The 24166-nt window shown below is 38.1% G+C and overlaps 1 protein-coding gene across 1 annotated transcript in view; it reads left to right on the forward strand.

The window, feature by feature from the left end:
* Positions 1–24166, forward strand: part of MDGA2 (MAM domain containing glycosylphosphatidylinositol anchor 2) — a 1044700-nt gene that overhangs the window by 719575 nt on the left and 300959 nt on the right. Inside the window, exon 6 of the mRNA XM_075531139.1 lies at positions 3156–3425. Within this exon, the coding sequence (XP_075387254.1) occupies positions 3156–3425 (270 nt within the window). The remainder of the gene's footprint in view (positions 1–3155; positions 3426–24166) is intronic.

A 24166-nucleotide genomic window follows, 5' to 3' on the forward strand; every position in this document is an offset into this window, starting at 1 on the left:
TTGCTAAAATAGTATTTTTTTCCTAAAACATACATTTTTAATTAAGCCCAAACAAACCTTTGTATCATCTATCCAAATGAGCTTATGAGGAATAGCATTATGAAATGTATCATTGTTGTTCCTCACCATCAGGTCGGTTCTGTCTCATAGCAACCCTGCGCACACAGAAGGAAATGCTGGCGGACACAGTGCCACCCTTGCAAGGTTTTCTTATATGTGAGCTCCTGGTGACAGCCACTATGTCTATCTGTCTCATTGAAGGCCTTCCTCTTTTCCGCACCGCCCCTCCACTTTACCAAGCATGATGTCCTTCTCCAGGGACTGGTCTTTCCTGGTAAAGATGTCCCAAGTAGGCGAGAGGAAGTCTTGTCATCCTTGCCTGTTAGGAGCATTCTGGCTGTACTTCTTTAAGACAGATGTGTTTGTCCTTTTGGCAGTCCTTGGCATGCTGAAGATTCTTCACCAGAATGTTCTACTTTCACATACATATGAGGTAGGTGGAAATCCCACGGTCAGGCACACTTTGTCCTCAAAGTAGCACCCATGCTTTCCAACCCTTTAAAGGGATCTTGTGCAGTATATTTACCCAAAGCGAAGCATCATTTGATCTCTTGACTACTGCCTCCATGAGCACTGATTGTGGGTCCAAGCAAGTCAAAATCCTTGATGTCACTCTCTTCTCCATTTATCTTGATGTTGCTTATTGGTTCAGGGCTAAGGACCTGGGCTTTCCTTACATTAGTTGCACTCCATAGGCTGCAGTGCTTGGTCTGAGCTAGTGCTTTAAGTCCTCACTGTCAGCGAGAAAAGTTAGGTCATCTACATATCATAGGTTGAGAAATTATTCACATTTTGGTATTTTTGCTTAATAAAAGTTTCTGTTATTTTGTAGCAATACTTTTTTACTTGCCCTTTTCCACACCTTGGTTGGTGGGTGGGGTGGGGGTTTCTGCTCTGGTAGAGATTTATGACGCTGTAAGCCTCAGAAAGCTGTTCTGCAATGCCCTTAGGCTTACATTCAGTGATGCTCTAGCTGATAATAGTTGGTCTGGTTGAAGTTCTTGGATGTTTGCCATACTATTATTAACGATTTTGTGGTCTGACTTATTTAATTTTAAAGATAGAAAAATATATATCATCTTCAATAGAACAAAATTTAATAACACTATTTTTAATTCAGATTTGGAGAATATGTTCGATAAGGCACTGAATGTAGCTCTGCAATGGATTATGAACAAAGCAAGGTCTTCTTACATATGTATTACTTTATACTCTTTGAAATCTTGTTTGAACTTTCTCTTTAAATAATATCTGCCTGATAGAAACAACTCACCTTTTTGAAAGTCAGCATTAGTGAGATATTCCTTGGCTTAGTGTGTGCTTTTGTAATTCCGTGTAGGTAAGTTTCGGCCTTTAAGCCTTGGGGTTTTTAATTTGACTAAAGTGTGATATAAAGCAAATGAGCTTTGTTAATATGATGTAAATGGTTAGAATCTATAATTATAATTTAAGTATAATGGTAAGATTACACGATTTACTTCAAATGGGAATGTAGAAACTTTTTTCTACTCTTCATAATGCTATATTAATAATTAAATATAATGTCTGTGTTCAGTAATTAGTACTATCGCTCATTGGTTCAACAACATTAATTCTGTGAAATGATTTTTGTTCCTGAACTCTGGTGCTTTAGGCATGGCATGTGCATGATGTGTATTTCTCAACCAGCGATTTAATCAGAAATCCTGATGAAGTAATGTCAATGGCTCAAAGGGTTTAATATTAAGAAGTGTTGAAAACATCTGTATTATTAAAAATGTGAGAATAGTCACCACATAACAGTGATGCTTACAAAGGTCATTCAAGCTTTTTTTTCCACAAAACAAGACTACAATCTTGCTTTTAGGCTCTTCTGTGACTTTTTTAAAAAGATTTTAAAATTTGACATATAATATTTCTGAATGTGTGAGTTCAAGAACCAGTAGACTGCATCACCTTGCTTTTATGTTGTTGCTGCTGTTGTTGTTGGGTGCAGTCCAGTCTGTTCCTACTTAAAGCAACTGTATGCACAGCACAACGGAACACCAGTCCCCCTCACATTAGTTCTTATGCCTGAGCCCAGTGTTGCAGCCTGTGTCAGTCCATCTTGTTGAACGCCTTCCTCTTTTGTGCTGCCCCTCCACTTTACCAAGCATGATGTCTTTCTCCAGGGACTCCTCTGTCGTGATAACTTGTTTTTGTTTAGGGATACATAATTTAGGCTGGTTTTGTGGTGTAAGCAGAAAAATAATGCTGTATGTAAAAAAAAACAGATTTTGTGAGTTTCTGTTTTGAGTCTTTATGGAAAGACTGTATCATAGCATTTTTATTGAAAATATACTTATCATTGTATTTTTCAACACAAAAAGTGAAAAGGACTTCTTTTCACTGTGGCGATCAGTATAACTTAAACATCAGAATGGCAGCAAGGGTAGTTGGTAGCTACGTGTTTATTCTATTGTTTATTTCTAAATTTTAGAGCAGTGTGTATATGTATTGAGTGCCTACATTGTTGTGGTGGGACAAGTAAGGTAAGTGACAGAGCCTGATTTAGAATATAATGACTATTATTACTTTCAAGAACAAAAATAATTTATATAGTAAAGACTGGAATTACATAGGTTTTTACATTTTTTAAAATTTTATTTTGCTGCTTCTCTTGTGTCCAGCCTGTGAAAATGTATCATTTAACTGAAAAATAAAAAATAAAAAGGCTAAATAACTGACCATCTTCATCATAGAACAAGCACTAAGCAGCTACAGCATCTGTACGGGGAACAATGACTGTAAATGGGGATTGCCAGAGTTAACAGAAAGGAGAATATTTTGTTTTAAAATCTTAGAATGGTAAGAGAGGCTAACTATTGAATAATCCAGAGAGAAGTTGTTTTTAACTTCCTTCTTCATGCATAAGATTCTTCACGTAGCTTCATAAATGTATGCCATTTAATTAAAAGGTGAAACCATTTAGTTTAGATTTTGGTCATACAGTATGATTTGAACAGAAGCGAACAATGTTATATCTTAGATGCACGGATGAATGGCTATAAGGTTTGCTGCTGACATAGTTACAGCGCACCTAAACAGGTGTGTGTTCTTTTGTTTCTGTCTTTCAGCATCTCCATCAATTAAGCTCTTGGTGGATGATCCAATTGTTGTAAATCCTGGAGAGGCCATAACCTTAGTCTGTGTAACCACGGGAGGAGAGCCTGCACCTTCTCTCACCTGGGTCAGCTCCTTTGGCACTTTGCCTGCAAAGACTGTTTTGAAAGGAGGAACACTGACCATTCCGGCCATCACTTCAGAGGATGCTGGTGTTTACAGCTGCATCGCCAATAATAACGTAGGAAATCCTGCAAAAAAATCTACCAACATCATAGTGAGAGGTAAGTTTGCTTAAAGAATGTGAAGATATAGATTTCTGGATTAGTCAAGCTATCAAATAGGAAATTATTTTTGATAATAGGTATTTCCTCAAATAATTCGTATCTCTATATCACAGCAAATTGTTTTGAATGATAAGATGTTATCTTACTATAAACGGAATATGAAAATCATAAATATTAATAGCAATGTTTTATGGTTGCATTAAATAATTTTCAATTATGTCCCTAGTGATATCATTCAGCAGCTTTTATAACATGTTCTTAGTTTTTAAAAAAGATTAAAATGCAAATGGGACATAAATAGAAAATATCATGGCATAAATTATTTATTATTGTATGAGTATGATATTTTATTAATTTGGTATTTAAGAAACATTATTGAATATTCATTTATTAAATTTATTTTTTAACAAGGGCTTTAAATTATTGAGTCATAAAGAGATTTAGAAAATATAACCTTTCCTTTGGGATTTTACTTTCAGATAGAAAAAAAAGTCATTTATAACCATACAATACAGCATTTGACAAGTTTAAGTGAAATATGAATGGAATGGAATATTAATTACACTTACTTCTTGCTGAGTTAATAAGGAATATGTGACTTATACTATATTGAATAATGATGTTTGCATTAGACATTATAAGCTGGGTAGAGCTTTGACATGCTGAGATTGAAGAAAGAAATGAGAGAGAGAGAGAGAGAGAAGGGCAAAGCCTAGTTGAGGAGCTGCCCTGACTCATGTGGCATTAAGCCAGCAGCGACAGTGATGTTATTGTCGTCTACAACAGTCATGTGTATGCCTAGAAGACGCGCTCTCTCCCCATTTCAGAGGATGTGGTATAAGGAGGGGATGTGCTGCTTCTGGTCGCACTTCAGCAGGCATGATCACGTTTGGAGTGAGTAGACCTTCTTATGCCCAGGAGACTATTTCTAGCACACAAGTCAAAATGTGCAAGATCACTATGGAAACTGAGTGTATCAGGATTGACATTTGTGATTGTTACATAGTTTGTGGTGGTTTTATGGCTATCTATATTGAAACCCATTGTTGTCAAAAGCCTACTTTGTTGAGTTGATTCTAATTCATAGCAAACCTGCAGAACAGAGAACTATGCCATGGAGTTTTCACGGTATGAGTGAGTCTTTTACGGAAACTGACTATCACATATCACTTCCTGTTGAGTGGCCAGTGGGTTTGAACGGCCCATCAGTCACATTGTTCTCAGCTGAAAATGTACCCACCATGCTGCTGGGGATCCTCAAGAGTCATCCCGTCGGACATGCTCTCAGTATGGGCTTTCTGCTCTTGCCCCCGCCCACCTAGCAATTTACTGTGTTCTTTCACAGTACAATTTCCAACGTTCATAAAACTGACTTAAAACCTGTCCAATTTGTTTTTCTGAGCTATTCTTTCTTTCTGTGTGTTTAAGCTATATGAAGTGTGCATTTGCATACTTGTATTGTATTAGAGTAGGACTTCTCTGCAGTGACATTCACATGCTTTATAAAATTTAGTTTTCTACAATCCTAGTGAAGAGCGAGCGCCTTGGTGAACAGGTCCTAGATGAAAGGGTGGGAGGGAAAGCGCTGCAACCCTATGCGGTGTCTTACTTCTGCCCCCAGAGGCCTGGAAATTCAATTAAGGAAAAACACTTTTCTTTTTATTATATCAAAGAAATTATTTTGAAGTCTTGTGAATTTTAGGTATCTGCAAAGTCTTACATTAACTGTATCATGGACACAGTGGAAATAGTGTCAGGTTTCCTACCTCTTTGCTTTTATTTCTGCAGCTCTGAGACAGAGGGGTTGAGCTCTTGGATGCTAGTAGAAAAAGGTTAACAGTGGGACCCGACCAGCGCTGCTCAGTGAGAGGAAGATGAGACAGCCTGCATCCAAATGGATTGCCAGTCGTGGAAACCACATGGGCAGTTGTACTCTGAGCTACGGGCTTGCTCTAGTGGGACTCTACTAATCGAAGTGGGATTTTGACGTTCTTTTCTTTAATTACATCAGAAATGGTAGTCTAGTTTTTTTGAGCAAGCCCGAACATATTCTGTGTACAGAGTTTCCATTGCCAAGTGTGAAAATGCATGCACATATTAAGAGCATATGGTTAAAAGAGGAATAAAACTCTAGAGACTTTTCCAAAGTACTCATTTGATTCTTTTTTTAAATAGAAAATTCTTTTTGCTAAATAGTGTAGAAAATTCCATACATCCCATAAAGAATGGGAATCTTAAACAATTAAATATTTTAAAAACATTTACAAATACAGCAGCTTTTGTAAACACAGTGCATTCTCTTACAGTCAACTAAGAAATGTGAGTGATAGGGCCACAATTCACCAAAATCAGGACAGAAACCATTGCCTATTGCATCTCTCTGAACGTGTTGATTCTACTGAAATTTTGGGTGTCTTGACATCAATGTTTTCAAAAACCCTGTTATTTGGTCTATCATTCACTTTGATTTCTCTGTTGAGATTTACTGTATTTATAAATATTGCATAACCATGGTACATGACATAATTAAAATATAACTTGATTTTTACAGTATTTTAGATGTTTGATTTTATTCAGTGAATTAACCTTTTCTACTTCTCTCTGAAAAGTCATACAGAATTATATAACCCCTCCACTCATTCAGTGGAGGGGTTATATATATAAATCTATATTTATTTGAATCTATATGTTTAATTTAGTGTTTGGATGAATGATCTAAAATTATAATAAAATTCCATTAAACCTAATTGAATGCAATCTTTTCTGGAAGTGAGTTGGTTTTCCTTTTCAGTTCGCTGCTTTGTGGCACAGGCTGATGCGGTAGCGTGAGCTGCTTCTCTGTCTGTTCTCCATCTTCCTGCTAGCCACTCCTCTACACACATAGGCAGCTTCTGGTAGTATCAGATTGGCATGGGGTGGGAAAATCTTCGCTATCTAAAGCATATTTTGTTTTTCTTATTTGACACATTGCTTTAGTTACTTTGTGTTTATGTATTACAAATAGTACATGCTGGTTGTCTCAAAGGATAGAAACGTATTCATAGCTCGGAAGGCTGGAAGTCTAAATCATGGCATTGGCTTTAGGTAAGAGTCCTGCCTTTTTGAAGCTCTGGAAGTTTTGTTTTGCTTTTACTTTTATTTATTTATGTTTTATTTATCTTCCTCACCTTTCCTTGATGCCTGTTTCCTCCTTGTATCTCTGTCTATTCTGCTAGGTTATATGACCTCTGTCAGCAATGAGTAGGCTTGTGACCCAACCCAATGAAATATAACTTTATTAATGTAGCAGAAGAAAATTCTATTGTGAAACAAGGTCACAGTCACAGATTAGCACTTCAACTTTGGGGGCACAAGTCAAGCTGTAACACATTAAATTATTCTTGTGAGATTTCTATCCCTGTGATTTCTCATTTGATTCATGGAGATCCATCTTTCCTCTACAAAGATAATTACAATTCTACCCCTGTTCCCTGAACATACTATCCCGATCTTGCTGAAGTTCTTTCTTCTGGGCAACCTGTTAAGAAAAGGCCAATGGAAGCTCACGATGCCGCTCTTTTCCTGTAAGACACACATCTGTCTAGAACACCAACCAAGACAAGAAATGGTGTGCACGCGCAGACTTCCTAATGCTGAGATCGCCACACAGAATACTTACTCTCTTGCCAAAGGAAAACTGTGTTTTCCTTTCTTCAGAGACTGAGTCCAACACAACTAGAGGGAAAATATTTCAGATCTGGCCGGTCCCACGGAGAGCTCTTCAGTCGACTGGTCATGAAAGAGGCAGGTCTATTTCCTTTACTTTAGATGTCTAAGAGGTCTCATCTCATGATTTTCTCCATAGATGTCCAAGGCATACAATTTTATCTTTGAATTCTTTTTATAGCCTAAGTGGTAATAAAATATAAGAACAATATTTTAATTTCCTTACAAAATCTGCAAATGGGAGACATTTGTTTTGCATTCACTGTGAAATTTCATGGGCTTTTATCCAGTCAAAAATTAATATGTACTATAGAAAAGTATGTAGTATCAGGAGATCCATGAGAATATAGAAATTAATTTCAACAGGTAGATTAGGAAAAATTTCAAATGTCCAGCTGGAATTCTTAAAAGGTATCTAGCAGTAAGTGCTTCTGCATTTATATTCAAAATAGATTTTGAAATTTCTGTATGTTACCACTTCATTATTATATAACTCTCCTGTGATAAAGTGACTTATTACTTGATATTTTCATTCTAGCCTGTCGTTTATACTTTTGTACACTGCATTAACTAAGGTAGATTAGGCTATATTGATGGATACATGTAATTACTAAAAATAAGAAAGAAGGAAAAGCTTTCAGTATTATTCAGTAAATAATCCAGGGTATTTTCTCATTGACATTGCTGGTGGTGGTGGGCCTGAACACTGAGCTGCCTCTCACTGTCACCTGGAAGGCAGTTAGAGCTAAACAGAGCATATGTGCGAGACATTATATATATATATATATAAATCATTGTATTGGGGGCTCATACAACTCATCACAATCCATCCATCCATCCATTGTGTCAAGCACATTTGTACATTTGTTGCCATCATCATTCTCAAAGCATTTGCTTTCTGCTTGAGCCCTTGGTATCAGCAACTCATTGTATCCTCTCCCACCCCCACTCATGAACCCTTGATAATTTATAAATTATTTTTAAGTTTTTCATGTCTTACACTGTCTGATGTCTTATGTTGGAGATGTTTATGGGGCAGATAAGATGCGCATCACTCCCAATCATAATCTATGGGCAAATCTCAGGCACTGTGGTCACATTCAATGGTGTGAAGGCTGGATAAAGGATCCACTCTCTGTCACTTTGTTGGGCTGTGGTACCGAAAGTGATGGGACTGGTATTTCCAATACCAGCAGTATCGCCTAAGGTGAACAGAGTTTCCACACTAAGAACAGACTACAGAGAAGAAATAGGCTCTCCACTTCAGAGGAGATAGCCACGGCCCGCCTCAGGAATAGCAGATATGGTGTTGTCAGAAATAGTGACAGAAGATGAACCCCGCAAATCAGAAGTCGAAAGCTTGAGTTCATTTAATGTCAGAATCATGAATAATCACATTAATTGCCAAAAAGGATATTTCAAGATCTTTCTGAAGTACAATGCTATCTATGATAATATGTTATATCTATGCATACAAGGAAATCCAATTCATGACATTGTTATTCAAATTTATTCAGCAACCGCTAAAGGTATTAATGAAGGAAATTGGAGCATTCTACCAACATTGTCACTTGGGAATTGATGAAACATGCAATCAAGATGCATTGATACGTATTGGCAATTGGAATGCCAAAGTTGGAAAGAAAGAGAAACAGTAGTTGAAAAATATGGTGTTGGCAATATAAACCAAGCTGGACATTTCCTGATAGTATTTTGTAAGATGAATGATTTCTTCATTGCAAATACATAGATGGAGACCAGGCACACTGACTTCTCCAGATGGTATACACAGAAATCAAATTTTGAGACTAGATAGTAGACAACTCAATATCAGCCATCAAAATGAAACTGAGGCGTACCCGTGGGGAGAAAAACTCATCAGTTCCTCCTTTGCAAGTTCAGATTTAAGCAGAATAAAATCAAAAGTTTACCAGACCCTGAATACAGCCTCAAGTATATCTCACCTGAGGTTTGGGAATGTCTCTAGAATAAATAGTTGACTCACTGGATGCTAGCGACAGAAGACCTGACAAGCTGTGGATGCCATCAAGAATATTAATTAAAAAGTAAAAGGTCATTAAAGACGGGAAAAATATGAAAGATCAAGTGACTGTCAGAAGAGACTGAAAGTTCCTCTTGATAGTAAGGTAGCTAAAGTAAATGAGATAAATGCTGAAGTAAAAGAATTGAACAAAAAAAAAATTCAGAGGGCAGCTTGAAAAGATAAAGAATTATAATGAAATGTGCAAAGATGTGGAATTATACATCAAAAAGGGAAAATAAAACAAAATGCTCGGTATATTTTAAGCTGAAAAACAAATTAGGCCTCAAGTTGAAATATTGAATTGATGACAAAATATTGAATGATACAGGAGACATCAACATAAGATGGAAAGAACACACAGAATCAATGAACCAAAAATAACTGCATTCAACCTCTTCAAGAAATAGCATATGGAAGAAATAGCATATGTGCAAGAGTCAATGGTGCTGAAGGCAGGAATTCAAACTACACTGAAAGCATTAGCCAGAAACAAGGTTCCAGTAATTTATGGAATAACAATTGAAATGTGGCCACAAGTTGGTGAAGCTCTAAAAACACCCACTAGTCTCTGCCAAGAAATTGGGAAGACAACTACCTATAAAATTGGTTGGAATAGATCCTTATTTGCACCCCTTCCAAAGAAATGTGACCCAACATAATAAAGAAACTCTCGAACAATACCATGACTATCATGTGCAAGTAAGATTTTGGTGAAGGTCAATCAACAACGAGAGCAGCAGTACACCTACAGGGAGCGAACAAAAATGCAAGTTAGTCTCAGAAGAAGACGCGGAATAAGACATCGTTGCTGACATCAGATGGACCTTGGCTGCAAGCAGAGGATACCAGGAATGTGTTTACTTGTGTTTTATTGACTTTACAAAGGCATTCGATTCTGTGGATCATGATAAATTATGGAGAGAATTGATAAGAAAGGGAGTTCCAGTCTTGTGCTCACACGGAGCAAGAGGCAATGATGTGAATAGGACGAGGGGAGATTGACTGTTTAAAATCAGGAAAGGTGCCCTTATAGGTTGTATTCTTTCCCTATATTTATTCATACTATTTGCTGAGTCCGTAATCAAAGCTGTGTACATAAAGGAGCATACAGCAGGATTGCAGGAGCAATTATTAACAACCCACCATATTCAGAGGATTCCCTTGTTGGCTGAAAGTGAGGAGGAGTTTAAGCACTTGTTTATGAGTACCAGTGATTTCAGCCTCCTTTAAAATAAAGAAAACCTCTATCCTACAACTGAACCAATAAATAGCATCATTATACATGGAGAAAAGATGGAAATCACCAAGGATTCCATCTTGCTTGGAGCAATGCTCGTTGATGCAGCAGCCACGAAATCAAATTGTACATGTGCATCTGCTGCAGGGCCCCTCTCTAAAATGTTGAAAAGCAGGTACTATGAGGACTAAGGCAAACCGGACCCACGCCATGGTATATTCATTTATTTCATATCTATGTGAAAGCTGAACATTGGAATAAGGACGATGGAAGAATCGACACATTTGAATTACGGTGCTGGCAAAGAATATTTAAAGTACCACAGACTGCCAAAAGAATAAACAAGTCCGTCTCAGATGGAGTACAGCCAGAATGCTTCTTAGAAGGAAGGATGACTGGGCGTTGTTCACATATGTGGGCTTGTTTTCAGGAGACACGTCTCTGGACGGACTTTGTCATTGTTAGAGTAGACTTTGGACCGGAAGAATCGACACAGGGACTGCAACAGTGGGCTCAAATGCAAGGCGAAGGCGAGGTCGGCCCAAGACTAGGCAGTGTTGGGATCTGTGGAGCAGGGAGTCTCCATGACTGGACCCCACTCAAAGGCTCTTAATCGGAATAAGAAGACACGGTTTTTGTCAAACTTGCCATCTTTTCCAAAAACATGCAAGAGAAAATGATTAAAATCATTTCATTTTCCTGGTCAAATTTCTCCTCTGGCTTTCCATCTCACCTCGCGCCTGATTTCTCATCCTGTTTCCATCCCTCTTCTCCTTACTCACTCTACTAGAGCCACAATTGTCTTTCCGTTCTTCTGTAGAACCCGGACCCGGCCACTGTTTCCTTCTTCTTGGAATGCTGTTTTTGAAATGCCCTTTCTGAGAAAGACTTTTCTGGCATATCCCATCTTAATAAAACCATTCATTGGATGAATTTCCCAAACTGACGGTGACCCAGCCTGTGTAAGCAGAACTGCGCCCCACAGGGTTTTCTTAATTAAATCACACGGCTTTTCAGCTGAGACAATGTGCGTGAGCTCGAACTTTTTTAAAAACATCATTTCATTAGGGGCTCATACAACTCTTATCACAATCCATACATACATCAATTGTGGAATGCATATTTGTACATTCATTGCCCTCATCATTCTCAAAACATTTGCTCTCCACTTAAGCCCCTGGCATCAGCTCCTCATTTTTACCCCTCTGTCCCCGCACCCCCCTCCCTCATGAACCTGTGATCATTTATAAATTATTATTTTGTCATGTGTTACACTGTCCGACGTCTCCCTTCACCCACTTTTCTGTTGTCCATACCCCAGGGAGGAGTTTATATGTAGATCCTTGTAATCAGTTCCCCCTTTCCAACCCATCCTTCCTCCACCCTCCTGATATCGCCACACTCACTACTGGTCCTGAAGGGATCATCCGCCCTGGATTCCCTGTGTTTCCAGTTCCTATCTGTACGAGTGTACATCCTCTGGTCCAACCAGATTTGTAAGGCAGAATTGGGATCACAATAGTGGGGGAGGGGGCTTTTGATCTTTCATTTACCAGATGAATCAGTTGACCACTTGCAGTACCAGGGACTCAATCTTATTTTAATAGCCCCCTTCATATTCACTTGCTATGAGTTGTTGTTTCTTTTTATCACTACCCAGATGTGTTTTATGTGCATTAATTTATTTTTTCTCTGTATTCCACATGGGTTTGATTATAGGAATAAGATATTTATTCCTTTATGTCTTATTCAATAATGTATGCCATGAGCTTAGAACATTAACCCCATACATAGGTGCTCAAAAATGGACCTGTTTTATAAATCCTAGTTTAAATTTATGTATATGTATGTATATATATATATATATATACAGACATCTTCCTCTTATAGCTTGTGCATTAGGTGAGATTAAGCAAAATTTGGAAATTCTAGATAAAAATTAAATGATCGTAACTTTTGATGTGATTAACTCCTTTAAAAGGCTACATCCTTTTGATTACTTATTGTTGCATAACAAACCACCTAAAAAGCATTATCTTAAAATAATAGCAATCATTCTTTTGATCAGAATCTGAACACGCTCAGGTAAAAATTCATGATTTCTTATATGATTACAATCAGAATTGGAATGAACCTGGAAGTATCCAGTGGCATCTCTTTAGGCTTTCTATTCAAATAGCTGATGCCTTGGGTGGAAAGATTCAAACAGCTGAAATGGAGCACTTGAGATGCCTCATGTTTGCCTGTGTCTGTCTGCCTCCTCTCTCTCTGAAGTTTTTTCAGAAGACATTTCAATACATTGAGTCCCCAAAATAAACCAGCAGAAACTGCTTGGAATCTTCTAACCTAGTCTCACTAACATCATCCCTGTATTCCATTTATCAAGATAGTGCCAAAGGCTGATCTGGTTTGTGGTAGAAGGCATATTTTCAATCCTTTTTAAAAAAATTCTAAATTGATGAGGGTCAGCTATTTTACAGACATCTTTTAACTCCACCATGGTGTATAGTGTACTTCACAAACTCCTAGAACTTCCACAACATTCACTTACTCATCTAATTTCTCAACATTTCTCTCAAATAGAATAAAAACTTTCTCAAACTTAAGGCTTCTATATAGTGAAAATTTAAACATACTTCTCTTTTAATTTTATAATTATTTAAGCATATTTATGTTGGCTATGATTTCACATTTTTGGCTACTTTTGATAGTAAAAAATTTCAATACTGAATAGAGCTAATTTTCCTAAAAGAAATCAATATGTACTCAATGTTGCATCAATTTATGCTTTCTGGGCTTCACAGAAAAACCCTGTAACCTCCAAGATGATTATATAACTTTCTGTGGTAAAAAGTTGAAAAGTGTTGACCTACCTATTTAACTATAATCGCTGAAACAATTGAATTTTTAACTACATATTTAATATTAAATCTATTCTAAAGTTGGTTGATTTAAGTATGGTATGTCAAATATTAGCACTGATAAAATCTCAAAATGCTCATTTTTAGACTTCTAGCACAAAAGCTTTTATTTTTGAAATTCTATAATTAAAAGGGTCACAATTGGCACCCAGTGAACAGCACCTAACAACAACAGCATGACTAAAAGAAAAACAACAACTAAAACTAAACTTTGGCCCTTAGTAACCCCCACTGCAATTGCATTGATAGTAACCCCCACTGCGATTGCATTGATAGTAACCCCCACTGCGATTGCATTGATAGTAACCCCCACTGCGATTGCATTGATAGTAACCCCCACTGCGATTGCATTGATAGTAACCCCCACTGCGATTGCACTGATAGTAACCCCCACTGCGATTGCATTGATAGTAACCCCCACTGCAATTGCATTGATAGTAACCCCCACTGCAATTGCATTGATAGTAACCCCACTACAATTGCGTTGATTCTGACTCATAGTGACCCGTGGGATGGAGGAGAATGCTCCCGTGGGTTTCTTTCCAAGATTTTAAATCTTTATGGAAAGAGACACTTCTGGTAAGTTTGAACCCATTACAACACCAAGGTAGTAGCAAACATTTATTGAGCATTTACTATGTACCATGCTATGAGACACATTGTCTGATTAATCTGTTTAATCATCCAACAGCTTTAGGAGGTAGAGAGTATTGTGTGTCTTATTTTAGAGAAGAGGAGTTGATTAAACGTCTTCACAAAGGTGACCCATATTTAAACAGGAAAGCTGCAGTTTAAAAATCACACCGCTTGGTTCCAGTGCCGTCGTTTTCACCAAGGTCAATAATACTTCTCGAAATACAGCCAGACTTTAAAAAATATAAAATGTACAAAAATTGTACTGAGCAAGCTCTTACTTGATATCCTCTATAATTTACTCAGGATTTCCCAAGGATTCTTTCTGGTTTTTAATATTTTCTCCTTATTGAAAAATCAGTATGGTCTATAACGCCTCATATCTTTTTACCAATTATACTGCTTCTCTCTCAGATCTATAATCTCTTTTAATTGGGTGGAATTCTGCATTTTTTGTTAATTATCACTTTGGAGTTCAAAGATAATGGAATGTTCCAATAAACTTTTTGAAGCCCTCTTGTATGTTCATTTATGTCCACATTTTTGTAGTTCTTAGAGTTAATGTGTTTCTGACTAATATGAATGACTCATCATGATTCTTTGATCTTCATTGGCTGTTTTGCAAATTACTATAATAAAATTAAAATAATTTCTCATAATTGGAAGAGACCAACCAATACAATGTCAAAAGATAACATACAAAATATCTGTGTACTTAAAACATGCAATATACACCAGGAAGAAATTAGGTAACCTATAGATATTCACAGACATTTATTGTTATTATTATTATTGACAAGTATTTATTTTCAAGCTACTGACCAGAAAAATTAATCCAAACTTATTGGAAAGTTTTCAGAAAGAATTTTCAAATTTATCTCACTATTCATCCCTGAATAAAAATTATTTTTGAATCTCTTGTCACTGGATCTGTACAGTTCTTCACAAGCATTTAGATGCATCACATGTAGTTCCACGTCATCCATAGAATTGCTAGATAACCTTTCATTAAAAAAAACTATAACAATAATACTTGAAATGAAAGAAATCCAATTCTTTAACATGCCCCAAACCAGAGCTCTCTGGTGTGTATAGGTGTTACAAATATTCATGTAGATTAAGTGCTATTTCTATCTCATTAATTAATATTCTGTAGTAATTACTTATTCCAAAAGCACTAGAGAGAATGCTATTACGTTGTGTATCTGTAAAATTATGTTATAGTCATAAGAATTAATACTTGTGCAATTAAAATAAACTATATAACAATGACATATACGATCTAGAATTTCTCCAATTAAATCATTGTCATCTGAGTTTAAATAGCTCAACTTCTGTATGAAGATGAATCTTATCTGTCCTTGTTCACTGAGATGACAAATGAAGATTTAGAAACTACCTTTTATAGTGAAATTTTCTTTATGTTGTTCTTAGGTGCCATGATATCGGTTCTGATTCATTGTGTTACCATGTACAGCAGAGAGGAGTACAGCCTGGTCCTGCACCAGCCTCACAATTGTTACAGTTGAGCCCATTGTTCAGCCACTGTGTCAAACCATAGCCTGGAGAAGCTTCTGTTTCCCTGTAGACATGTTGTCAGGAGAGACCATCTCTGACAATATGTCCAAAAGACACAAAATGAAGCAGCTTAATTTCTTTTTTTTTAATTTAATAAATCTTTTTATTGGGGTTCATACAACTCTTATCACAATCCATACATACATCAATTGAGTAAAGCACCCTTATACATTCGTTGCCCTCGTCATTCTCAAAATTCGCCTTCCACTTGGGTTCCTGGAAGCAGCTCATTTTCCTTTTTTTTCCCTCCCCGTCCCTTCCCGCTCCCCTCTTCCCCCTGAACCCTTAATAGTTTATAAATAATTATTTTATCTTATCTTACACTGCCCGGCGTCTCCCCTCACTCATCCTCCCATTGCCCATCTCCCAGAGAGGAGGTTATACATAGATCTTCAAGATCGGTTCTCCCTTTCTACACCCCCTTCCCTCCTGGTGTCGCCACTCCCACCGCTGGTCCTGAGGGGTTTATCCGTCCTAGATTCCCTGTGTTTCCAGATCCCTACTGTACCGCTGTGCATCCTCTGGTCTAACCAGGTCCGCAAGGTAAAATTGGGGTCATGATAATTGGGAGGGGAGGAAGCATTCAAGAACTAGAGGCAGGTTTTGAGTTTCATTGTTGCTATACTGAACCCTGAGTGATTCATCTCCTCCCCACTACCCTTCTGCAAGGGATGTCCAGCTGTCTACAGATGGGCATTAGGTCCCCATTATGCAGTCCCCCTCATTCACGGTGATGTGATTTCCCCCCCCCCTGCCTTTGTTGTTTGAGACCTGGTCCCCTATGCCCTTCACGATCACACATGTTGGTGTGCTACTTCCGTGTGAGCTCGGAAGCAACAAAGCCCACAGAGGAGAAGCACACAGCCTTAGAGAATACAAGGTGTTGAACGGACCAGATAGCAGACACCAAGGGACAAAAACCATCATTGTGTGATCACCTTCCTCACATAAACGCTGAAGACAAATGTGTGCATAAGCAAGTGTGGTGAAGAAGGCTGATGGTGCCCGGCTACTGAGAGATATAGCATCCGGGGACTTAAAGGCTTGAAAGCATCCTCATTTCTAAGATGTACTCTGGCTGTACATCTTCCAAGTTGAATTTGTTTCTTCTGGATGTTCATGGTACTTTCAGGATCCTTAGCCAGCACCAGAATACAAATGCATTAATTCTTCCTCAGGCTTTCTTATTCATTGTACAACTTTCACGTATGTAAGAGGTAATTGAAAATACCATGACTTGATCGGTGTGCTCCTTAGACTTTAATGTGAGATGATTGCTCGATACTTTAACTAGATCTTTTGTAATAGGTTTAGGCAATGAAAGATTTTGTTTGATTCTTTGAATACTGCTTCTCTGAATATTGATTGTGTTTACAAGTCAAGTGAAATGCTTGACAACTTCTGTCTTTTCTCTGATTATCATAATGTTGTTTATTGAGCCAGTAGTGAGGATGTTCATTTCTTTACAGTGAATTGTAGTCCCTATGAAGCCTGTAGTCTTTGATTTTCACCAGCCAGGGCTTCTGATTTCAAAAAGGAAGGTCATGTAATCTACATATCCCACTGGATTTTTAAAAATCATTTTATTAGGGGCCCATACTACTCTTATCACAATCCATTCATAAATCAATTGTGTAAAACACTTTTGTACATTCATGGCTCTCATTATTCTCAAAGCATTTGCTCCACTTAAGCTCCTGGAATTTGGTCCTCATTTTTCCCCCTCCCTGCCTGCTCCCCCCTCCCTCATGAACCCTTGATATTTTATAAATTATAATTTTGTCATATCGTAAGCTGTCTGATGTCTTCCTTAACCCACTTTTCTGTTGTCCGTCCCCAGGGAGGAGGTGCTATGTAGATTTTTGTAATAGGTTCCCCCTTTCCAATCCACCCTCACTCTACCCTCCCAGTATCGCCACTCACACCACTGGTCCTGAAGGGATCATCCACCCTGGATTCCCTGTGTTTCCAGTTCCTATCTGTACCAATGTACATGCTCTGGTCTAGCCAAACTTGTGTGGTAGAATTGTAATCATGATAGTGGGGGTGGGGGAAGCATTTAGGAACTAGAGGAAAGTTTTATTTTTCATCATTGCTACATCACACCCTGACTGGCTCATCTCCTCCCTGAGACCTTTCTGTAAGGGGATATCCAGTGGCCTACAAATGGGCTTTGGGTCTCCTCTCTGCACACACACCCCCATTCACTATGATATGATTTTTGGTTTTGTGGTGCCTGATACCTGATCCCTTCAACACCTCATGATCGCACAGGCTGGTGTGCTTCTTCCATGTGGGCTTTGTTGCTTCTGAGCTACATGGCTGCTTGTTCACCTTCAAGCCTTTAAGACTCAAGATGATATATCTTTTGATAGATGGCGCCATCAGCTTTCTTTGCCAAATTTGTTTATGCACCAATTTGTCTTCAGCAATCATATCAGGGAGGTGAGCTCACAATAATATGGTTTTTTGTTCTTTGATGCCTGATAACTGATCCCTTTGGCACCTCGAGATCATGCACACTGGTGTGCTTCTTCCATGTGGGCTTTGTTGCTTCTGAGCTAGATGGCTGCTTGTTTACCTTAAAGCTTTTAAGACTCCAGATGTTATATCTTTTGTTAGCCGGGCACCATCAGCTTTCTTCACCATATTTGCTTATTCACCTGCTGTGTCTTTAGCGATTGTGTCAGGAAGGTGAGCATCATGCCAATTTAATAGAAGAAAGTATCCTTGCATTGAAGGAGTACTTGAGTGGAGGCCCAACGTTCTTCAGCTACCTTAATATTAACCTATAAATATATGCAGATAGATCTATTTCCCCATCCTCATATATAAATTTATTTGCATGTATACATGTCTTTATCAAGACCTCTATAAATGCCCTTTGCCTCCCAGCTCTTTCCTTTATTTCCTTTGACTTTCCTCCTGTCCCACTAGCATGCTCAGTCTTGGTTACATGACTCTTGATCATGCCCTACCAGGCTTCCCACACCCTCCTCACCACTGATTTGGATCACTTGTTGTTCCCTTGTCCCTGGGTTTGTTAACAACACTACCTTTCCCCCCACCTGTCCCTCTCCCATGTTTTCTCCTTCACACTCTTCATACAGCCTATCTTATTTAGACAGACCTGCAGAGATAATAACACAAACAAGACAGAGCAAAACCAAGGAACAATATACAACAAAACAACAACAGCAGCAACATAGCCATGACAAAACAAAACAAAACACAAGAAATAAAAGCTTGTAGTTAGTTCAAGGATTCCTGTTGGCCTTTAGGAGTGTTTTCCAGTTCAGTCTGTTGGGGCACCACACCCTGACCCCAAAGACCATCTTCAGCATTCCCTGGGGACCTTGCCACTCCATTCCCTTGCTGTTCCGTTGCAAACTCGGGTGCAATTCCCACACCTTGTCTCCGGTGATGTCCTCCGTAGTGCTGTGGGTCCAAGATCTGAATGCAACATGCTGGCATGGAGTAGGGAACCAGGTCTGGAGGGCCGGCCCCGATCCCAACTACTATGTGAACTCTTGCCCCTCACCCCAGAGTATTTATTTCAAAGGATGGCATTGAATCTATAGCTCTGAGAGAGGGAAATATCTGATTGGAGCATATGGGAACAGATCGAGGGGGAGGAGGAGAGAGTGGAGCACATCCTTGCCCACTAGACCTTGAGGACGATGTTCCCAATTAGAGCGGCCAGTCCACAGAGAGGACCACATGGCCAGCCCCACTATGAGACACGACACCCCTCACTGTCCCACTGGTGTTAATGAACCTTCCTCCAATTCTGATATGACATTTTTCTTCATATAGGTCCATTTCTTGGGTTATTTAGTTAGTACTCAAGTTGGATAGTATGGTAAAAGTATACAACCCTAACATATTTTTCATATAATCTTAAACCATGCAACATCCCCTTGCTCTGTTCTAATGACTGCCTCTGGATTCATGTACAGCAGTGGTTTTCAACCTTCAGAATGCCGCAACCCTTTAATATAGCTCCCCGTGTTGTGATGATCCCCAACCATAAAATTATATTTTTGCTCCTTCATAACTGTCATTTTGCTACTGTTATGAATTGTAATGTAAATATCTGATATGCAGGATGTATTTTCATCATTACAAATTGAACAAAATTAAGGCATAGTAATTAATCACAAAGCAATATTTAATTATATATTGTGAAATATTTATTTCTAATAACAAATAAATGAATTTTTTTCTTCCAGCAGGGTGTCACATGTGTAACAGTCTTCATGCTGGTTACTCATATATGGGTGTGTCTGCGTGTGGGTCAACCTGCCTGGATACAGAGAGAGGAGTAGTCTCAGTTCCTAAGACCCTCAGAAATACGTGTTTTCCGATGGTCTTAGGCAACCCCTGTGCAAGGGTCGTTCAGCCCCCAAAGACGTGGAAACTCACAGGTTGAGAACTGCTGATACACAGATTTCATGTGAGCACATGTTAGGGTTCTGAAATTCCTGTTATTTGAAATGTTAGCCTTAGTATGTTCAGCTAATGCAATGGAATGCCTTGGCATAGTAAATCAAACACAAGCAAACATCTTTCTGGTATTCTATGCTTTCAACCGAGGTGTGGCTAATGTATGGCTTATGGCTAATGATTGGCTCCAGAATCATATTTGCATTTCTTATATCTTTCTCTGAATAGACTGCTACATTATGGATGTTTTTGATAATTTTCTCATTCGGTTGGGTCACTTTTTTCTATAAGGAACACAAACATGGATCTCTCAGATGAAGCACCAGGGAGTTGTCTTATAAATGTCTTGGCATAGTCTATCGAGTGCTTCCAGTATTTCATCAGCTTGTTGAAACATTTCCGTCAGTCCTTGTTTTCTTCCCGATGCTCTCAGTGGAGCTTTGAGTTCTTTAGTCAATGCCCTTCGCTCTTTGGCACATGCTACTTCATGAAAGGACTGATCAGCGACCCTCCTTCTTGGCGCAGTGACTGTGCATAACTTTCATTTTCTTTGGTTGACTCCTCCATTTTCCCATAGAACCCGTCCATATTGTGATTTGGGGCTTGAATTTTCTTTTTAGCTTTATCAACATGAAATATGCTAAGCAAATTCTTCCTGTTTTGACCTACCAACTCCAAGTCTGTAAATTTCAGCACTCTTTCTTTTCAAACTGCACTTTGGAATGTTTCTGTTTAGTTCTATAATGTCCTCGTTCCTTTTATTTGCTTTAGCTGCTGTCTATTCAAGAGCAAGTTTCAGAGTCTGTTCTGACTCCACTTTCGTCCTCTGCATTCTTCCCTTTTGCTCTCTCCGTGCATGCGGTTCCTGATGGCATCCCCCAGTTCAAGTCTTCGGTAATTAGTGTTGAATTTGTCAAGTCTTTTCTTGAGATGCTCTTGAAATTCTGGTAGAGTATACGCATGGTTGCATTCTGGCTCTCAGGACATGTTTTAATTTTCTTCTATTTTTAGTCAAGAGACTCTGCTGATGGAGCACATGACCTTTCTGGTATCTGAAATACTCCTGGTACAACTTCCAGAACCACAGCACAAGTGATCTATAACAGTGTGGCAAACTGACAGATGAGTTATGACCTGTCTAGGTATATTGCTTACTTCTTTATTGCTTTTTCGGTAATGGTATACACCGTTTATGTGTTTGTTGATCTTATTAAAACCTACATTGCCTTAGTATGTTGGTGGATTCTCTTGTGGTAATATAAACTCTAGACAAAATAACTCATCCCAACTGAAAGTAACTCTAAACGTCAACTTTGATTATTATCCAGAAACAAAAGCACTCTGTTCAAATAACACTTTTAGAAGAACTATTTAATCAGCTTCTTGAAAGGCATTCCATCATTTGATTTTAAACTCCATAATTTTTAAATTGTACCAAAACAATAGCTAATGAGTTTTTAATTTTATAATTATATTATGATAGTTTCTTATGTCCCTGGTTCATTAGTTACATGATATGGGTTAAAAAGTTTATTGGTGCTAAGGTGTAGGAAAATATATCTGTCTTCTGGTTTTGGCTTTGCCTTCACTTACCTCTGAAAGATTGGATATGTAACTCGATCCAGCTAACTAATTTTACTATATAAACTCCGAATTTACTCTAACCATTTGAAAGTCTGTCATAGCAAAGTGTGCCTTGATTATGCCCCTTTAAAAATGTTTTTGAACTTACTGAGATTTTATATTTTGTTGCTATTGTTTACATACTAACCAGCAAATGTGTGAGGCCCTATGGCTCTACAAATATAGCAGATTGATATTGAATTTTTTAAGACAATAAATTTTTTAAATCATTTTATTGGGGGCTCGTAGTCACAATCCTATACGCACCCACTGTGCCAGGCACATTTGTAGATTTGTTGCCATCACCCTTCGCAAAACATTTGCTTTCTAAAAACAATAAATTTTAAAATAAAATCTTATTCTTAACTGTTATGTGTCAGCTAAGGCTATCAAACCAGGAAAGTAAATACAAGTGATACTTTGGGCATTTCGAGAATGCCTACTTGGAGGGAGACGTTGTGCCAGTGGTTCTGAGGACACAAGAAGAAGGAAGGAAGTGCCTGAACCCAAGGATTTCATATAATCTCAGGAGACCCAGAGCAGGGTAACTCCCTCGAACCAGCTTAGAAAGAATAAACACACTTTGCATAGAAGTATAAGCAATGGGTTGTTAGCAATTCAAATGGGTACACGATTGATTTTTTATGGGGATGAGGGAAACTCTACAGAAAGATGAATTCAAATTGGGCTTTGAAAGTGAGAATTCTTACATATTCAATAAACGAAGCATCTCTTTCATTTGCTGACCTGAATGGTGATATTAATTAAATTCTACACTTAACTTCATTCCCGTTGTTTGTAAAATGTTAGAAATGTTTGGTAACCCTTTAAGGGAACATCTATTTAACTTTCTCCTTGTTTTGTTTTGAGGATCATTTTTATGTAGGGCTCTCCCAGCTCTTATCACAATCCATACGCCCATTCTATCAAGCATATTTGTACATATGTTGCCATCACTATTTTCTAAACTTTTACTTTCTATTTGAGCCCTTGGTATCAGTTCCTCTCCCCACCCCTCTCTGAGCTTCCCACCTTCCTGACCCCTTGATAAATTATACATTTTTATTATTGTCATGTCTTCTACCAACCACTACCTCACTTCCTCTATGGTTTTTGTTGTTTGTCCCCTGTGGGGGTGGTTATGTGTTGATCATTGCAATCAGTCCCTCTTTCCCTCTTCTCCCCACCTACTCCCTACTTTCCTGGAATGGCTACTCCCATTTCTGCACCTGAGGGGTTTGTGACCTGGATTTCGTTTGTCATGAGCTCTTATCTGTACTGGTGCACATTCTCTGGTCTAGCCGCAGTGAAAGGTAGAACTGGGGTCATGGTAGTAAGGGGGGAGGAAGCCTCAAGGAACCAGAAGAATATTGTGTTTTCATCAGTGTTTTACTGCACCCTCATTGACTCATCACTGCCTTGTGACCCTTCTGTGGGGGCGTGTGCCATTGTCTACAGATTGGTTTGGGGTCTCTGCTCCAACCCCACTCATTCTCAAAAATATGCTTTGTTTATTTTGTATCTCCTGATGCCTGTTACCCGATCTGTTGACACTTCAGGATTGCATAGGCTGCACATGTGGCCATGATTGCATATGATTCTTCCATGTGGGCTTTGTTCCTTCCCTGATGGATGGCCACTTGTTTAACTTCAAGTCTTTAAGACCCCAGACGCTATAGCTTTGGTTAGGTACCATCAGCTTTCTTCACCACATTTGCTAATGCACCCATTTTGTCTTCAGAGATAATAACTTCCTCCTTTTACAATGGATTTTTTTCAGAAACCAAGTGATTTGAAAATAAAACTTAAAAACCAGCTTTTTGAGATATTTAATTTTGCAAGACTTACATATAATTTTTAATCAAATTTATCAATCTGCCCTTTTTAAAAACAATGTTTGTTCATTATTTTCCCTTTTGAATTTGGTACACCATTCTTCTAACACCAGCGCTCATTCTAAATACTTCAAGAAGTTTCTAAATAGATGCAATCAGATCTGATCCTAAAATTACTTCTTTTTATACTCTCTGAAATGGTTCCTAATTTTAGCTTTCAGAGAATCCTTTCTTTTTCTTTCTTGTGTTTTTTATTTACTTTATTGGTTCAACAAATATACTTATCTAAAATTGTGTGTGCATGGAAATCTTTAATTCAGTAATTAAACTCCCTATAAGCTTAAATATATCTGTTCAAATCACTCAGTTATCAGTGACTCATAAGATGAACCTAATCAGAAAAAGTCCATACATTTATCCCAAATATTCTAAAGTTCCAAAATTCTAAAGTAGAGGAAATGTTTTTAAAATCTAGTAAAATTCATTTAACATTTATATTTATTTGGCATTTATAAAGATCTGTGTTCCTCCAGTCATATAAGCATTGGGACAATGGTTTTACTTATGGCCCGGGATACCTCCAAGAGACGGCACACCTTTATCTAGTTAGCAGGTTGTGATGTCTTAAAACAAGATCTTAGAAAGAGGTGAAATTTTGTTTCTCTGCCAAGGCAGTAGTCCTGCAGGATGGTTTGCAATGTACTGCGTCATGCTTC

Source organism: Tenrec ecaudatus, chromosome 14 (genome assembly GCF_050624435.1).
Source record: "Tenrec ecaudatus isolate mTenEca1 chromosome 14, mTenEca1.hap1, whole genome shotgun sequence".
Classification (NCBI taxonomy): Eukaryota; Metazoa; Chordata; class Mammalia; order Afrosoricida; family Tenrecidae; genus Tenrec; species Tenrec ecaudatus.